The sequence below is a fragment of the Bufo bufo genome, chromosome 6, assembly GCF_905171765.1.
Source record: "Bufo bufo chromosome 6, aBufBuf1.1, whole genome shotgun sequence".
In the NCBI taxonomy this organism is placed as follows: Eukaryota; Metazoa; Chordata; class Amphibia; order Anura; family Bufonidae; genus Bufo; species Bufo bufo.
The window spans coordinates 84,755,207-84,774,897 of NC_053394.1; the positions used below are offsets into that span (position 1 = coordinate 84,755,207).

The following is a 19,691-nucleotide window of genomic DNA, read 5'->3' on the forward strand; positions in this document are numbered from 1 at the left end:
TGAAGAGCGGCAGCTGACTGGAAAGGCGGTGACCATGTTGCAGCTGGTATTCCACTACTGCCCTCTGCTGCTCACAAAGCCTGGCCAACATGTGGAACATGGAGTTCCAGCACGTGCTCACGTCACACAACAGTCGGTGAGCTGGCAATTGCATCTGACCGGCGGCAGCTGTAGATGACTTTCGGAAATGGGCACACACGCGGTGCGCCTTCACCAGTAGCTCAGCCAAATTGGGGTAGGTTTTGAGAAACCGCTGAACCACTAAGTTGAACACGTGGGCTAGGCATGGTATGTGTGTGAGCTTGCCGAGCTCCAAAGCCACCACCAAGTTACGGCCATTATCAGACACAACCATGCCTGGTTGTAGGTTGAGTGGCGAGAGCCACAGCTCAGTCTGGTCCCTTATACCCTGCCACAGCTCTACGGCGGCGTGCTGTTTGTCACCTAAGCAAATAAGTTTGAGCACGGCCTGTTGCCGCTTCCCCACTGCAGTGCTACACTGCTTCCAGCTACTGACTGATGGCTGACTGGTACTGCAGGATGAGAATTCAGAGGTGGAAGTGGAGGAGGAGGTGGAGGAGGAGGGGAAGGGGGGGCTGCAGCCACTAATGTAGGTGGTGGCGGAAATCCTGTTGGAAGTAGGGCCTGCAATCCTTGTCACTGATATTTCGGATGCGCTAACGCTATACAGGAGATGTAGCGCAGGTAATGTCGCTGTCACCAGCGGCGAAAAAATTACACTGAATGTCACTAATATTTCAGATGCGCTAACATTATACTGGAGATGTAGCGCAGGTAATGTCGCTGCAACCAGCAATGAAAAATTTTGACTGAATGTCACTGATATTTCGGATGCGCTAAAGTTATAATTGAGATGTAGCACAGGTAATGTTGCGGCGGTAATTCAGCGGCCAAACAATTGCACGCAATTGTCCTTTTGGGTCTCTAACACCAACCTTGCCTAACAAAAAAATAAAATTCAATTCCCTACACTATCTGTCCCTTCTACAGCACAGCTCTCCCTGACTAAGACTGAGCCGAAACACGATGACGTGTTCCAGCCAGCCAATCACTGTAATGCCAGTAACCAACATGGCTATAGCATTACAGTGAGGGCAGTACTAACCTGCATGTTTATTGGCTGCCAACAAATGTGCGGGAAGGAGACTCGAGCATTGCGCTCGAGCACACTCGTTATTCGGCTGAACATCGCGATGCTTGAGCCGAACTGGTGTTCGGCCGAGCATGCTCGATCAACACTAGTCTAGATTTCTAACATTCTCTTCCTATCTCTACGTCATCAATATTTCTTTATTAGTCTGACTGCCATGGCTTTTAATAACTTACATTTCAAAAAGTTTTATTCTGAAAATATGTTTTAATTAACAAACCTTTTCTCCTATACAATTTTTTTGTTTTACCAGTGAGTTAGTAGGACCTCACTTCAAGGTAATTATCATGTTTGGACTGGATTACAGAGAACCAAAGTATAGTGTAGACTCCCTAGTAATTTTTATCATTGATCCAATGTCCAAATAATATAAGGTTTAAAGCCAAATACAGATTAAAACATACATAAAAAAAAACATCAGCAGGTATTTTCCCTATTCTAAGCCAGTGGCTCGTGGGTAACATGTGGCTCTCCACCACTTGAAAGCTGTAGAAACTGTTGAACGTTAGTGTCACCAGGGACGGCACAGAATTACTACAACTGAGCACTTGGATCAAACCCACCTCTTCCAGTTAAAAGTCAGCTAAATATTCATTAGGCTTCTTCACTTTTATTATTCACTAGCAGAAAGACCCGGGTATATTTCATCTACTTCATTTAATGTTTGTGTGTGTCGTTAAAAGATATTGAAATTATCCCCCATTACAGTGACATCTACAGTACCCTGCTCCTTTAACAGTGATCTCCACAGCCCCCACCCTTAACATTGACCCCCCCCCCCCACAATGCCCTGCCTCTTTAAAATGGGACATCCACAGCAGCCAACCCCCTAACTTGGACCTTCACAGCAGCCTGCCCCTTTAACAGTGACTTTCACAGCACACCACCCCCTTGACAGTGACCTCCACAGGGGCCCGCCCCCTTCACAGTGACCTCTACAGCACCCACCCCTTAACACTGACCATAGGTTACAGTCCCCTTAACTGTGACCTCCACTGTTCCCGGCTCCCTTATCACTTACCTCCACAGTGCTCGCCCCTTTAACAGTGACCTCCACAGTGGCCACCCCTTTATTAATGACTTTCACAGTACCCCATCTCCTTAACAGTGATTTCCACAACACCCCGCCCCCTTAACAGTGGCCTATACTGAAATCTGCCCCTTAACACTGACCTCCATAGCGGATCGTCCCTTTAACTGTGACCTCCACAGCAGCGTGCCCCCTTAACTGTGACCTCCACAGAACTTTTCTCGCTTAACAGTGTCATCCACAGTGCTCTGCCCCTTTAAAGCTGACCTACAACAGTGAAGAAAAATGGCTGGGTTGTTATTTAATCCTGGTGTAAAACTGTGTGTATGTGGAGACTAAGGGTCTGCGAGCTTCTATTGGTTGATAAGGGTCATGTGACCGTGTGTATGGCAGTTCGGATATGAGGAGAAAGACCTGAAGGCTTCTATTGGCTAATGTGGGTCATGTGATGGTGCCATATTTGCATTTTTTGGGGGAATATCTCAATAACGGTAAGTGCTAGAGAGCTGAGACCTGGTCTAAAACCTTCCCGGACACCTGATGTACCTGTGTGCCAAATTTCCTGATTAAAAATGCGACGGTGCGGATTCCTTTAGCAGACATACATACATACATACACTCAGCTTTATATATTAGATTATGGTTCAACATCAACAAGTCATGACTGAAAGCAACTAACGATCCGTCCATGGTTGGGAATCCCCATGCTAGATGCAATGCTGTGTTAGACATAGTTGATTTTTATTGTACCTTTTCACATAATGGTATAAGTTCATCTTCAAAAAGATCTCGGGGAAGTTTGCCAATAAAGATCTCACATCCTCGTTCAGGAGGTGGGCCGTCCCACCCAGGAGGAGGACCTCCATATCTTCTTTGCCCATTTTCCTGTTGAATTAAATCAGTAATAAATGAACAATAATACATACTACATATTGAAATAGCATACGTCTGATGATGTATATAGCAATGAGTTTCAGCTAGACATATTTCTTTTTTATGACTCTGAAATGTTATACTGTGTTGCTTGGTGAGGGTCAGTTTACTACAGAAGGCTACAATTTAGAGCTCGTTCACAGCTCTGCAGTCTCTTTTCCCTTTATTTCAGTACAGAAAAAGGAAACTAATGACAAGACTGATCCTATAGTTTACTTAGGGGTCAGATATATTTCTAGTATTATCAGATGGGACACCAGATGTCTTCATGAGCCGGAGAGAGAAATGTTGCATGCAGTATTTTTATGTCTGGTTATGGACAAGCATTACAACTTTTCTATCAGTTGTGTCCAACCAAAAAGGATATTGTGAACCGTCCCTTGGCCGTCAGTTTTGGAACTAATAAACCTGTGCTTTAAATGCTATCAGCATTCACTCCATAATATTATTTATATTGTGAGGTCTTAGGTTCTATGGGTAGAAGTATTCATTTACCAGCTGTTATGATGAATTAAGTAGTTTTTTTTTTTATGAGTGCGATAGACAACCATATACCTTTCCAGCATCAATCTGTGGTATAAGGTGGCAAAAAGAGAGTCTACATCTCTCAGAAATCTGATGTTTCTGACATCAAGCACTTCTATTAGTTGGCAACTTTTTCTTTCAATCCCTGATACAACCCAACTCAAGTCAGACCAATGTTTAACCAACTTCACAATACTGATCCAAACTACAAAAGGTGATAATTTTATGAACATTCTGTGCCTAGACTGAAAACCTTGCGATGAGCGGAACTAAGTCAATTTGCTTGGCTTCGATTCACTCAACACTAATGGCAAGCATCCACTGCATGGTACAAAGTTATACTGTATTATACTACGTATAATACTTCAAAGGAAGTCTGTGACCAAGAAATTCACTGATAAACCAGGCTCAGTGCCTTGTGGGTCCACCTTCGGTGCACTTAACTGCTCATCTGCATATGGATTAAAATAACTTTTTCTCTACAATCAAACGAAGGATCACTAAGTAAAATAAAAATTGCATTTAAATATTGTACCTGGTTTAACAGTGAATTTTACGATGACAGACTAATGTAGTTAAGAAATGACTAGACACCTTGGGAGACATACAGTATATCAAGTTCTGCGTTTTACATGCTGGTCTTAAAGGAGTTGTACAGTGATTTACATTAATGACCTATCCTCAGGATAGGTCATCAATATCTGATCAGCAGGGTCCGGCCCCCTGGACCGTCGTCAATCAGCTGTTCATTACACTGCACTTTATCTCGGAAGTACAGTGTAATGTCGTGTACTCACTCCATTTACTTGAATGGAGCTAGTGCTTGTAATTACACTACGCTGCCACTCCACAGAAGACGATGTGTAGTCTAAAGACCATGAAGCAGTGCTTGCATGTAGTGCTGCCTTCTTGTCGAAAAGCTGATCAGTGGGGGTCCTAGGTGCCTATGTGTACAGTATTAGAAAAAGTTTTTCCCTTGATATATGAGATCAAACATTATAAACAATAGTGCAAATGGTCCCAGGCACTGCAGATATGAAAGAGGAGATGAATGTTTAATGAGTCATCAGTAATCAGTTACGTATGGATTACCTTTTAGAAGTGTGTAAATAAAGCCCAGATCTCCTAGGCTCAAGGATTTATGCATGTGTAAGGCAGATCATCGATTGTCCACTACACTCTATTTTGTGGACCTGTTTAATGAAAGGATTGCATGCTAACAAGATTTTAATTTTTTTTTTCATAGGTGCCTTGTGTTTAGTTTTAAGACTAAAGCATCAGTACTCTTGATTCCCCAAATTTCTGAAAGCATCAAATCTGAAATTGAAGTTCTTATCCAGAATAATTGCTTTGTATTTGTATTTTACATTTTTGAGAACCAGTTTGTAAGTGAGCAGCTCTTCCAACTGTAATGGAGGTCAAGACCATAGTAATTTTGGATTGATGGAGCTGACTTTTTTAGTTGTTCAGAAAGTATATCAACTTCAGTTTTACAGGTCCCCTTTAAAGTGTGTAGGGAATTGCAATACAGATCCATTCACTTGAATGGGGCATTGCTTCAATTCCTTGGACAGCATATTTTGGGCAGCAATAGAATGATGGAACATCCACTAGTCCACCAATCCTGAGACTGGAGGGTTCAAAGAGTTGGTATAGTACTGTGGCCCCTTTAGTTGCACGTCCTGGAGGTTGATCCTAGTGATACGCCATCACTTTATCAGATGGGAATACCCTTTAAAGGGTTGTCTCACTAGAGACAACTCCTTTCTGATTAAAGTTGCTGCAGCAATTAGCTGGTCATTGCTCGTTCAGGTTCCCACATTCAAAGCCAAACAGTGGATTCTGCCAAGGGGAAGCTTGAGCAAACCAAATGGGCTATTGTATGGAAGCCTCTCAGATGAGTCATCAACCATAATATTCATTATAGATATTGTATTCATGAACATTTTACAATGCCAATTGCTGTTATATAGTAGCTACAGTGTCAAAGTAATAGCATTGTGTTTATAAAAAAAAGTACCACCTAGTGAATATCTAAGAACCCGTTGTAAAGAAGCACACCATGTTTTTCAGCCACCATATCAAAGGTCAAACATAATTCTCTCCAAAACCAGCTCAATAGCCATGGATCTGCAGCAATGCCCCAACTTCTAACAAAGATCACTGCATCTTTCCTGAATGCTTGCAAAAATTCCATCATTTTATTGACTTATCCATAAATTTGGGGATGATTGGCAGCCATCTCATACAGTAAAAGTCAAAGTCTAGTCATAGATGGCCATAATCTTATATGACATTCATCAACGACTTTCACCAATATTGTATGGTAAAAAAGTTGCAAATTATGGTACTAAATTTGCTAAATGACTTGCCAGTGCCACTCTTGGTTTGTTTGTTGAGAATGCCATCTTGGATGAGAATGCCACAAGACAACAACAAATCAAGCAAACCACCTCATAACTGCCTACAGTGATCTGTGGCTTTCCTTGGGCTTCCATTGACGGGAGCAGATCTGTCGTTCGGCATGAACAACTTTTCAACATCATGCAACAAAGATCAAAAAGATCCAAAACCCATCGATCAGCATCTGTCCCTTCATGTTATGATTGGGTGCAGATGGACTTTTCAGATGTGCAAATGTCTAGTGCATGGTTATGTTAGTGGTGACCTTGTAATTACAAATATCCAACTAATTTCTATGCAGTCAGACCTAAATCAATTTAAATTCATGTGTGTAAATGTCCTATTGATGGGATTGAAATATGTCTAATATGCAAGAAAACTGTTCGGCTTAGCATGCTTGTGTTGTAAATAGGAAAATGGAGTAAGACGCTGCCGGACGCCTCTGGTGGAAGGCTTATCTCCCTGAAAACAAATGAATTTCAACATATCCAACTCACATCTCCCCTGACATCAGATTAGATGGCAATCTTGAAATCCCCCATACATAGAAGTGTGAGGTTTGTTTGGTAATCTAATGTGTATGGGAAGCTCTCTCTGATAGGTGATGTCATGGGAAGGAACAATTGGGCAAACTGAATTTCTTTGCTGTATCCTTTTGATCTCCCTGGATAGGCAGAAACCAGTCATGTACGGAGACTTAATGGAAGTGCTCCATGGTATTGAGACTTATTGGCAACGCTCAATAGGAAACAAATATGCAAAGAGGTATCTCACAAGGAAGAGAACCATTTCATCAGCGCCACCTATTGGAAGTGGCTCTCTATGAGTCAGAATTCGACTTTCCAATAAGCCTCAGTCTGGCTATAAATCCTTGTCAAATTCCAAGGCTTGTTGAAAAGTCAGATTTCGACTCATAGCTTGCCACTTCCAATAATTGGCAGCTGCTAGCTCCACTGACTACATCGATAACAGACACGCTTGCCGAAACTGGGCATGCATGTGTATGGGGAAGTCAGAAGAGATAGCTGTTGTCCGAATAAGCCTATGGAAGGTGTACGGGCACCTTTAGGACTAAAGGGCATGTTACGTGGGCCAAGAATATATAGATTTGAAGAAAGAAATACTGCATACAAGACTGCACCTCTTGTTAGAAAAATATATAATTTATTAGAAAACACAAAGTCCAAAAATTAAAATCATTGTATACAATTACAACACTGTGTGTGGACTAGACATACTGTATGTCAAACACACATACCTACAACCACCAATTTCTAAATGGAAACATATATACGCTGCCAAAGTAGTACATAATGCATGAATAAGGCATCAAAAAATGCAAATACTTATCAAATAGGAGAATCAGCGGTCATGGTGTGTAGGTCAGGTATGCCCCACTCATATCGCCAGGTCAAACTGGCTTCCTCAGGGGCCCATAAACCAGAACAAATGTGCACAGTATATATACATAAACAATTAGTAAGTGATAGATGTCACCTGATAAAAAATAAGCTCACAAAAAGCAAGAGGGTGTGGTGTGGCTGCATTGATGCTCCCGATGCAGAGCCGATGTCTCTACATAATGGCGCCACCTAATGTAAACCGGCATCTCTAAACAGGTGACATCTTTCACTTACTAATTGTTTATGTATATATACTGTGCACATTTGTTCTGGTTTATGGACCCCTGAGGAAGCCAGTTTGACCTGGCGATACGCGTGGGGAGTACCTTACCTACACACCATGCCCACTGATTCAAGTATTTGCATTTTTTGATGCCTTATTCATGCATTATGTACTACTTTGGCAGCGTATATATGTTTCCATTTAGAAATTGGTGGTTGTAGGTATGTGTGTTGGACATACAGTATGTCTAGTCCACAGACAGTGTTCTAAATGTATACAATGATTTGAATTTTTGGGCTTTTGTGTTTTCTAATAAATTATATATTTTTATAACAAGAGGTGCAGCCTTGTATGCAGTATTTCTTTCAATTCTATATGATTTTGTATTAATACCGTGGTTTGCACTCTGTGATGTTTATTTGGTGTGCCCCCTAATTCTAGTCCTTTGCTACATGGGCCAAGAATCCCACAGATAATTGTTAGTGAGCGTTCATAGGAACTCTCGTTAGCGATTATCTGGCGCTGTAAATGTGCCGCCGATTATCCGATGAACAAGCAAAACACTCGTTCATCAGGTAATTGTATCATTCATGTGATCTCAAAAATCATTGCTTGCCGCAGCAGAATGTGCTGGGTAAACAGCATCTGCTGCCGGCATACAATGAGTCTGTATGGGGAAGAGTGATGGTATTAGTGATCACTCCCCATACTGTTGAGGAGATCGCTACATGTAAATGCAGCTGTCCCCTCCACTGACGAGCAGGAGCTTGTCTAGAAGGAACGCTTCTGGGTTACGGCTGGATCTCCACTGGCCACCATTATAGTGAATGGGGCCGGACGGAATGCATATGTGAAACAATCCTGAAGGGACTTCTAGATTTCATGGCTACCTCACTAATCCCTATACCATCTACTACAGACACTGCTGATAATTATATTCATCAGATCAAGGATACATTTTCTGTGTGTGGCTTTTGAATTCAGTAGAACAAAGAAAGAAACAGCAATAAAGAAAGAGTAAAACAGGCTGCAGACAGAGAGAGATAAGGGTGAGTTGACTGAGAGACAACAAAAAAAGAGGCACATATGATAACAGAAAAGAGATAAACAGCCCAAGCATGAAGGGAAGGACACAGGGCACACAATGTGCTATACAGAACCATCGAGCAGGAGCATGTGTCTAGTCGTGGACATCTCCGTCTTATAACTTCACCCATATTAAAAGGAACCCTGCTAATACCTTCACGCAGACTTTGTTTAACCGTACTTGGAGTTATATATTTTTTCCAGAATTAGCTCCACACTCGTCTATGGGCTGTATCAATATTTCAGCGGGTTAGCAATATCAGGGACTAGCCCATGAATAAGAGTAGCACTGTTCCCAAAAAAGAAGCAGTTTAAAGAAGCCCTCAGGTTATTTTTTTAATTCATTTTATTATTAATATATATATATATATACAGTACAGACCAAAAGTTTGGACACACCTTCTCATTCAAAGAGTTTTCTTTATTTTCATGACTATGAAAATTGTAGATTCACACTGAAGGCATCAAAACTATGAATTAACACATGTGGAATTATATACATAACAAACAAGTGTGAAACAACTGAAAATATGTCATATTCTAGTTTCTTCAAAGTAGCCACCTTTTGCTTTGATTACTGCTTTGCACACTCTTGGCATTCTCTTGATGAGCTTCAAGAGGTAGTCCCCTGAAATGGTCTTCCAACAGTCTTGAAGGAGTTCCCAGAGATGCTTAGCACTTGTTGGCCCTTTTGCCTTCACTCTGCGGTCCAGCTCACCCCAAACCATCTCGATTGGTTTCAGGTCCGGTGACTGGAGGCCAGGTCATCTGGCGCAGCACCCCATCACTCTCTTTCATGGTCAAATAGCCCTTACTTTCAAAGTTTTCCCAATTTTTCGGCTGACTGACTGACCTTCATTTCTTAAAGTAATGATGGCCACTCGTTTTTCTTTACTTAGCTGCTTTTTTCTTGCAATAATACAAATTCTAACAGTCTATTCAGTAGGACTATCAGCTGTGTATCCACCTGACTTCTCCTCAACGCAACTGATGGTCCCAACCCCATTTATAAGGCAAGAAATCCCACTTATTAAACCTGACAGGGCACACCTGTGAAGTGAAAACCATTTCAGGGGACTACCTCTTGAAGCTCATCAAGAGAATGCCAAGAGTGTGCAAAGCAGTAATCAAAGCAAAAGGTGGCTACTTTGAAGAACCTAGAATATGACATATTTTCAGTTGTTTCACACTTGTTTGTTATGTATATAATTCCACATGTGTTAATTCATAGTTTTGATGCCTTCAGTGTGAATCTACAATTTTCATAGTCATGAAAATAAAGAAAACTCTTTGAATGAGAAGGTGTGTCCAAACTTTTGGTCTGTACTGTATATATATATATATATATATATATATACATATATATCAAAAATTTACCATCAGTATTCAACAGTGTAATTTGTACACCTTAAGGCTACTTTCACACTAGCGTTTTTGCTGGATCCGACAGGGATCAGCAAAAACGCTTCCGCTACTGATAATATAACCATCTGCATCCGTTATGAACGGATCCGGTTGTATTATCTGTAACATAGCCAAAACGGATCTGTCATGAACACCATTAAAAGTCAATGGGGGGCGGATCAGTTTTCCATTGTGTCAGAGAGAATGGATCCGTTCCCATTGACTTGCATTTTGGGTCATGACTGATCCGTTCTGCTCCGCATCTCATGATTGAAAAAAAAATGCAGCTTGCTGCGGTTGGCTCTCCGGTGTGGAAATGCAACCAAACGGAACGGAATGTATTTTGGAGCATTCCGTTCTGTTCAGTTCCGTTTTGTCCCCATTGACAATGAATGGGGTCAAAACAGAAGCGTTTTTCTCCGGTATTGAGATCCTATGACAGATATCAATACCGGAAAATAGAAACGCCTGTATGAAAGTAACTCAGTTTCATCCATACAACTCAGTCTCTCCCCTGTGGCTGACTTCCTGTGAACTACAGGATGACATCATCACCAATCAAATCCCTCCTGGAAACTCTCAGGCCTCTTTCCTCCCCTCTCTCCATCTTCCTGGGTATACCCCTGTATTCTGTTGAAGATTTAATGTCTTCCCAATGTAAAGTGCCAGGAGTGCAGATATATAGTAGGTAAGTGTATACAGTGATTAGTCGCAGTTATATAAACCTTCTGACTCAAATTCCCTGTCTGTACTATCTGTGTGTGCTGACTCTCCAGTGTAGTTCTATGAGATCTAGCTTCATACTGGTGTCCCTGCCTCCTGCATGTAAGAGCTGACAGGTGGACGGAGATGACAAGAGAGAGGGGAGACAGGCTCAAGCTGCATCACATAGGAGAATATGGAGACACTTCAGTGTGATTGGACAGCAGCTATGTCACTAATCTGTCATAGCTGCCCTCAGGGAGTGCAGTATCCACCCCTTCTGTGTCTGCAAAGCCAGGAATGATGGGAAATGTAGGATTTATAGGGAAAATGATTTGTTGCCAAGGCACACACAAGAGCCTCTATCTTATTCTTTAATGATGGCCTCTCCTGCAGTATATAGGCAAATAAAAAAAAATCCTGGCGTGCTTCTTTAATATCAGACACCCTCCTATAAGCCTCCATTATTACTATTGTCTATATTGTCAGTGCGGCGCTCAATCTGAATAAAAAAAAAATGGTATCAGCTATATACATCAGCAAGAAAAATTGTGCAATACTTAATTCTAATGTTATTTCATATTACAGGATATAATGAACCCAAAAGATGTGTCAAATTATCTGTAGCTAAAGCTCCTACCTGTGTCAAACTATATCCTGTGCGCTGAATCAGAGCACGCATTGAGGCTTCCTTCTGTGTGGCGGCCATTTCATCCCCGGATTTTTGATTTGATTCCATTGTGAGTGATTATCAGCAAAAAATCAGGTTAATTAGGTGTGCTCACTGCAATCAAATTTAAGATAAATTAAATGAATTAAAAATAAAAAAAAGGTTGCAAATAATTTGAAAATTTATTATTTGTCACATTATGTATAGAAATTATTTGGTGACATTGATCAATCTTTATTTCTATAGAAAATTATAGTACACATTACACACTGTACAACACATTATTACACTTTACATACTACCGGTGGACAGAAACTGTGGAAAACAATGCATAATGTATCATCTTGCCCCAGAGGGTTGGCTTGGGTCACACACTTGTGTCAGACTGTGCAGGGACACACCTCAACTGGTAACAACCTTCTGGACCTTCAATGCAAACTGGTAGTAATTCATCCATAACTTCTAGCAGGAATAATAAAGCAATGGTATAACACAGAGTCATATGAATAGATGCTATAGAATGCAAGCAGTTACTACAATAGACATCAGGAGAGGTGACAGGTCCTCTTTAAATGCTGTTTTAAAGTAATTTATATTGTTTCTAGGACAAAAAATACCATTAAAATTATTTTTGTTTTCATGTGCTCCCCCCCCCCAGGTGCTGCTGGTAATCTGTGCTGCTGGGGGCTGGCTCTGGATGGAATCAGTCTCCTTCTCCCTCTGGTAGCTACAATATAGTGCCTTCTTACTTCCCTTGTAGAAGAAGTCTTCTCAGCTAAACTGCCATGCTACAGATGAGTCTTTACTCTTCGGGCAGAAAGATAATTTTCTTGCACAGATGACTATATGGAGACCTGGCTCTTGGGAGAGTGACTGAACATGTGCGTCCAGCAGCTCTCTGCTCATTAAATGGACATGAACGTTACTGTACACTTTGCACACTAGGTGGAGCCATACTATGCAATAAAGTGTCATAACTCTTCACTGGATCATTTTTTTAGTGGCATGAAAATAGCAAATCTGCTTAATTTTATATTATCTATATATATAATTAATATGATATTTAACAACTCAATAGATAGAAATAGATATAGATAATAGATATAAATAGATATAAATAGATATAAATAGATAGAAATAGATATAGATAAATAGATAATAGATAGAAATAGATATAGATAATTGATATAAATAGATATAAATAGATAGATAATAGATATAAATAGATATAAATAGATAGATAATAGATATAAATAGATATAAATAGATATAAATAGATAGATAATAGATATAAATAGATATAAATAGATAGATAATAGATAGAAATAGATATAGATAGATAATATATAGAAATAGATATAGATAGATAGATAATAGATAGAAATAGAAATAGATATAGATAGATAGATAATAGATAGATAGATAGATAGATAGATAGATAGTTAGATAGACCAATATATACAATTTTACAACACAATACAATTTTATTTTAATAATTTGAAAAAAAAACTATTTTCTCTAGCTGAATGAAGAACTGTCTAAAACATTATATGACAACCAGCACAACTACAGCTCCTTGTCAGGGGCGTAGTTACAGTGGGTGCAGAGGTAGCAGTTACTACCGGGCCCAGGAGCCTGAGGGGGCCCAAAGACCCTTGTGCCCCATAAGAAGACATCAGTATAATAGAAAGTGCATGCTGGTCATCTGGCTGGAGGGAATGGGTTAGGTCAACAATTTGGCATGGGGGGGGGGGAGCGTTTCAATTTTTGGCTCAGGCAGCTTGAAGGCTATGTGCTTCCCTGCCCCTGGCCACAAAGCACTGAGGGAAGGGGGGCCCAAGCTTAAATCTTGCACCAGGGCCCATGGGCCTTCAGCTACGCCCCTTCTCCTGGTCACTGCCTGTAGACAAAAAATATTATAGTGAAGGGTCTTTGTGAGCTAATCCCCTCAGTGTCTCAGAGCTTACCATTTAGTTAACAGTCAAACCTCTCAACGATCAGAGACTGTTCTAAAGATGGAAGCATAATCTATGTTTTTCTTCTATCTATGAATTTTTTCACTGTATCTTATCCGCCATCAGAAAGCTAAGGTCCCATTACACTGTATTTTCCATGTGGCACTGTCTCCGAGCTGTCACCATCTGATTACCTCATCAACTCCCTCTGAAATCTGCTTATTCTGAAGCTATCCATAAATCTAGTACCACGTGAGACATCAGATAAGCAAAGTTTCCATGTGTCAAGATCTTATGTGGAGAGCATTGTATCTGGCGGCAATGATCACAAAAATACGGGTCAACTAAACCTGAAGCTATGACATGGAGAAAGTTATTGCTCTATCTGCCCTCTGTGATCCTGTCCAACATTTCTGTCCGAGCGGACACCACTGCGTGACTAGGCCATCAGTGTGACACACTGCCATTCGTGAGTCGCTGTAATTATATTGCATTGTATTATTAGATTTACTGCGACTCCTGATTGGTGGCGTGTTGCTGTAGAGTCCGACCATTACAGATTTTCAGTGCCGTGATGTAAAGAACAATGCGGCAGATTTTCTAATCCTGTCTAAAAGGTAGGCTGTGCAAACTTAAACGGGTTGTCTCCCTTCAGCAAATGGCAGAGGAACCTAATACAAGGCACTATTTTACCTCCTTTGCTGGTTTGATCCATTTTTCCATTGCATTATACACTACTTGTTTATGACCACTGCTGCAGTGGAGATACAAGATGTCCGGGACAGGAGCTGCTGCGCATGCGTTCCTATTCGTGCTCCCGCGGTCACAGCCACCAGAAAGGCCTTTTCTTTTTGCTATAGTGCGCAAGCATGACCACTGCTGCTGGATTGCAGGGTGGTCATGACCATGGAAACAATCAGTGTATAATGTGACAGAAAAACAAATCCAGGCAGCAAAGGAGGCAATATGGACAATCACAATACATTAGTAAGTGCCTTGTATTAAATTTCTCTACATGATAAATGCTATTTGCTGAAGTAAGACGACCCTTTTAAGGTGGATTTACATGGCCCAATGGAACAGACAAATTTTGGCAAGGGACTGTTCCTTCCCGATAACGGCCTGCTCATCCGTGGAGGTGGAGAGCTGCATTTACAATCACCTCCACTCCATGGGGATGAGCAATAGCTAATGCCATCCGTCCTCACACAGATTCCTTGTTTCTGGGCAGCAGAGGGCTGTTCACATACCACGATCTGCTGCACAGAAGTGATGATTGAGGAGACCACATGACCGATAAATTCACTTGATGGACGAGCGTTCTTGCATCTGGTGATCTGCGGCACCTTTACACAGGCAGATTATCGGGAACGAGCGTCCATAGCCTGATAATCTGCCCAATAACTCGGGCAGTGTAAAACTGCCATTAGACAAGGCAGTTGAAAGATCTGTGGCTCAGGCTGGATGGTTAGTCTTGGGAGACTTGTCCACCTATTGGTTGGCTTACTACGTGACAGAAGTTTCTTCCATAAATTATTATTTTGGCACATTGTTGGTTCAAAATGTGGCCCTACCCATTTCCCAGTAAACCACTTGGCGAAATAGCACAGATTTTAGTGCATTGTACAATAAATTCTAGGTGCGATCACATTAGTAAATCTGTGCCAGTGTCATCCAGTGTCATCCCTCTTATACTGGTTGAAGATCAGACCAATGAACAGAACGGTTATTAAGTTTATTTGAATGCTCATTCCCTATAAATGGTAGGTCAAAGGTTCCGCCGATCACCCAATAAACGAGTAAAACCTTGTTTGTCGTGTGATTGCATCTTTAATGCAGCACCTGAAGTCATTATTCGTCAGCAGCACACCACCATGTGTAAACCAACACCATGTCAACTGTAAGGGGGCTGAAAGATCGTTCCTCCCCCATTCATTTTACATCGGGCGGTGTGAAAGGCCCTTTAGATGGACACTGATTGGATAATTATTGGTCCAGCCTTGGCTCATGTAACAGGATCATTACATGACTAGCAAAATAGCAATCCAAAGCATAGAAAGAAATATATAAAAACCACAATACAAGTAATAATATCATGATTAGTCCATAATAATACATATATCCATTGAGGCCTAAAAAGACTTAAAGGGGTTGTCTGGACTTTTTCTATTGAAGACCTATCCTCAGGATAGGTCATCAATAAAGGTTGGCGGGGGTCCAACACCCGTCACCCCTGCCGATCAGCTGTATGAAGAGAAGGCGCGCGCAGTCTGCACCCGCCATCTCCCTTCTCTCTTCCTGCTCACTGCTGTTTCATAGACTTTCAGTGGTGAGTATTTTCAGGTGGACTCTTTCTGCAGTGTAGTTTTGGGGAGCACCGCTGGCACAGTATTGGGGTTGGCAGGATGGGGTGTTTAGAATGTCTGTTTGTCAAACTCTGCAGAGACGAGACTCAGCTGAAAAAAAATCATCATGGTGGTCTGGTCTGAAAGGAGAAGATGAGGAAAGAGAATATCTACATCAGGGGAAACATCACCGGATGTAAGATGTATGGGGCGCTGTATTACCCTATATGTTTTTTAGTGATGTGTAATGTTAGGAGGGAAGAGGTTAGGTTGAAAATTTGTCATGGGAATGGGGGGAGGGGCACCGTTAAAATTTTTGCCTCAGGCAGCAGAAAGGCTGATGCACCCCTGTTCCTGTGCAGCAATAGTGATCAATGTATGATCACACCTGTCAAAACTGACACCTCAGTAACCATTGGGGAGGGCACAACAAAAGTGAAGCCCCATTCAAAGTTTAAAGGCACTTTAAAATACTGTAAATGTATGGTTTCCAATATTTTTTGATGATCTTCAAAGATTATTATTCTAAAATTAACAGCAAGTAGTCCCTGAACATCTACTGTTGATGCCCAGTAACCATGTGAGAAGTCTAATTAGTGGTAAATGAATTAAAAAGCACTCTCAACATTTGAAGTTGCATTAAAAAAGCCAAATATTTAAATTGTAAAATAAGAATAAAAATTGTATGGGAATGGTCCAATTGTATGGGAATGGTTACACTTTGGGATTTAATTTGGATTTATTTTGGATCTATGAATTACCGGTAATCATGTAATTTACAAATTTTCTACTCCAGCATCATAAGATATAATCTTATAAACAGATATAATCAGGGAATAGAACTTTAATTTTTTTATTAAGTTCTATATGAAATTATGTGATGTGTTGATAATTGAATGAGAGTGGTATAATTTGATGAATTATTGGGGATAATATACTGTTGGTGTCTTCTCGTTTGGTTCAGATTGGACCATTCCCATACAATTTTTATTCTTATTTTACAATTTAAATATTTGGCTTTTTTAATGCACCTTCAAATGTTGACAGTGCTTGTTAATTAATTTACCACTAATTGTACTTACCTAGCTTTTGGGTGAAGCTTTATATAGCAAAGCACCTTAATTCCAGCTGTTTAATAGGTGAGCAACCATAAATATTATCTTAACCTTATGTCAGAAGTCTCTTCCTTTTCAACCAATAAGACACCTCTTGAAATAAAACGAATGTACACATTTTTTTTCTATTTATTATACACTGCCTGTCCAAAAAAAAAAGTCGCCACCTGGATTTAACTAAGCAAATAGTTATGAGCCTCCTATTGGATAATTACTGCAGGGGCGATTATCTTTCAGCTGGCAACAAGTTACTTAACCCCAACTGGTGCAATGAGTTGCTTCTCATTTCATAAAGAACCATGTCGAAAGACACATCTCGTGGTTGTGAAAAAGACGTTAGTCTGTTTGAGAAGGGTCAAATCATTTGCATGCATCAAGCAGAGAAAACATCTAAGGAGATTGCAGAAACTGCTAAAATTGGGTTAAGAACTGTCCAACGCATTATTAAAACTGGAATGATAGTGGGGACCCATCATATTCGAGGAAGAAATGTGGCGGGAAAAAAATCCTGAATGATCGTGATCGGCGATCACTTAAACGTTTGGTGAAATCAAATCGAAGAAAAACAACAGTAGAACTCAGGGCTATGTTTAATAGTGAAAGTAAGAGCATTTCCACACGCACAATGCGAAGGGAACTCAAGGGATTGGGACTGAACAGCTGCGTAGCCATAAGAAAACCACTAATCAGGGAGGCAAACCAGAAAAAAAGGCTTCAATTTTGTAGGGAGCATAAAAATTGGACTCTGGAGCAATGGAAGAAGGTCATGTGGTCTGATGAGTCCAGATTTACCCTGTTCCAGAGTGATGGGCGCATCAGGGTAAGAAGAGAGGCAGATGAAGCGATGCACCCATCATGCGTAGTGCCTACTGTACAAGCCTGTGGGGGCAGTGCTATGATCTGGGGTTCAGCAACAGTATGTGCTCCAAGAATGAGGTCAGCTGACTACCTGAACATACTGAATGACCAGGTTATTCCATAAATGGATTTGTTCTTCCCTGATGGCACGGGCATATTCCAAGATGACAATGCCAGGATTCATTGGGCTCAAATTGTGAAAGAGTCGTTCAGGGAGCATGAGACATCATTTTCACACATGGATTGGCCACCACAGAGTCCAGACCTTAACCCCATTGAGAATCTTTGGGATGTGCTGGAGAAGGCTTTGTGCAGCGGTCAGACTCTACCATCATCAATGCAAGATCTTGGTGAAAAATGAATGCAACACTGGATGGAAATAAATCTTGTCACATTGCAGAAGCTTATCGAAACAATGCCACAGCGAATGCGTGCCGTAATCAAAACTAAAGGCGGTCCAACAAAATATTTTTGGTGGTGACTTTTTTTTTTTACTGATTTTACTGATTAGTAATAACAAACCACAGCAGTTTATCTTGATCCAAGATTACTTTTTAATGCTGAATACATTCTAGTTAAGTGGCAATATGTGTGTTAATGTTTTTGGCGCACAGGCCTTCATTAGACAATGTGCCACAGTTTGGTATGTAAAAAGGAGATTAGATGCACACTGTAGGAAATGGTGCTAACCTGCACCTGTGGAAAAGTGCTGGTTAGCACCATTTCCTGCGGTGTGCATCTAATCTCCTTTTTACATACCAAACTGTGGCACATTGTCTGATGAAGGCCTACGTGCCGAAAATGTTAACACACGTATTGCCGCTTAACTAGAATATATTCAGCATTAAAAAGTAATCTAGGGTCAAGATAAACTGCTGTGATTTGTTATTACTAGAAATTGGGTCGGGAACCCTATACACAGGATACAATACGCAGTGTGCGACAAAGTTTTGTGATCAGCATATTTTACTGATTAGTCAGCTTCTTAAGAAAACATTCAAAGGTTAATTTCCTATTTCTCTATCCAGTCTTGATATGGATCACAATATTAACTGCAGTCAATATTGTTAAAGCAGTAAAAGTAAAAAAGTTAAAAGCAATTCAATTACATTTGATTACTGCGACTGCTATTACAAGTAAGGCTAATGATAAAAATGATAATAAATGCAAATATATTTAAAATAAATACACACTGGTAAATTTTTTGTCTCCCTCTTTCAAAACTTACAAGTATACAAGTAAGGCTACTTTCATATCTGCGTTTTTCCTTTCCGGTATTGAGATCTGGCATAGGATCTCAATACTGGAGGAAAATGCTTCAGTTTTGTCCCCATTCTTTGTCAGTGGAGACACAACTGAACTGAACAGAACGGAGGGCACAATAGTGCATTCTGTTCCCTTTGGTCGTGTTCCCATACCGGACAGAAAACCGCTACAAGCAGCGTTTTTCTGTCCAGCACGGGATGCGGTGCAAGGTGTATTCGGCTTTACACACAATGTAAGCCAATGGTGCCAGATCCGTTTTCTCGGACACAAAAGAAAACAGATCCGACACCCATTGACTTACAATGGTTTCAGTGCCGGATCTGTCATTGCTATTTTAGAGATAATACAACGGGATCCGTTCATAACGCACACAGATGGTTGTATTATCAGTAACGGAAGCGTTTTTGCTGATCCATGACCGATCCTGCAAAAATGCATATTGTGGGATTTCGTTCTGGTAGATAGGGTAAGAAGACGCAGTACAGAGGCAAAAGACAAGTTCTTAATGCAAAACCTCAGTGTTTTATTCACACTTGAGGCAAATGCACAACACAATGCGTTACTTTGCAGTCTTGGTGTTTACTTCACACAAATTGGAAAGT

General features: G+C 40.7%; 1 protein-coding gene across 3 annotated transcripts in view; it reads right to left on the bottom strand.

Moving 5' to 3' along the window:
* Nucleotides 1-19,691, bottom strand: part of A1CF (APOBEC1 complementation factor) — a 129,498-nt gene that overhangs the window by 95,226 nt on the left and 14,581 nt on the right. For all 3 annotated transcript variants that reach the window (XM_040434789.1, XM_040434791.1, XM_040434788.1), the window contains exons 2-3: nucleotides 11,521-11,664; nucleotides 2,952-3,086 (exon numbers count right to left, since the gene is read on the bottom strand). In XM_040434789.1, coding sequence (XP_040290723.1) covers nucleotides 2,952-3,086; nucleotides 11,521-11,619 — 234 coding nt within the window. In that variant the 5' untranslated portion in view covers nucleotides 11,620-11,664. The remainder of the gene's footprint in view (nucleotides 1-2,951; nucleotides 3,087-11,520; nucleotides 11,665-19,691) is intronic.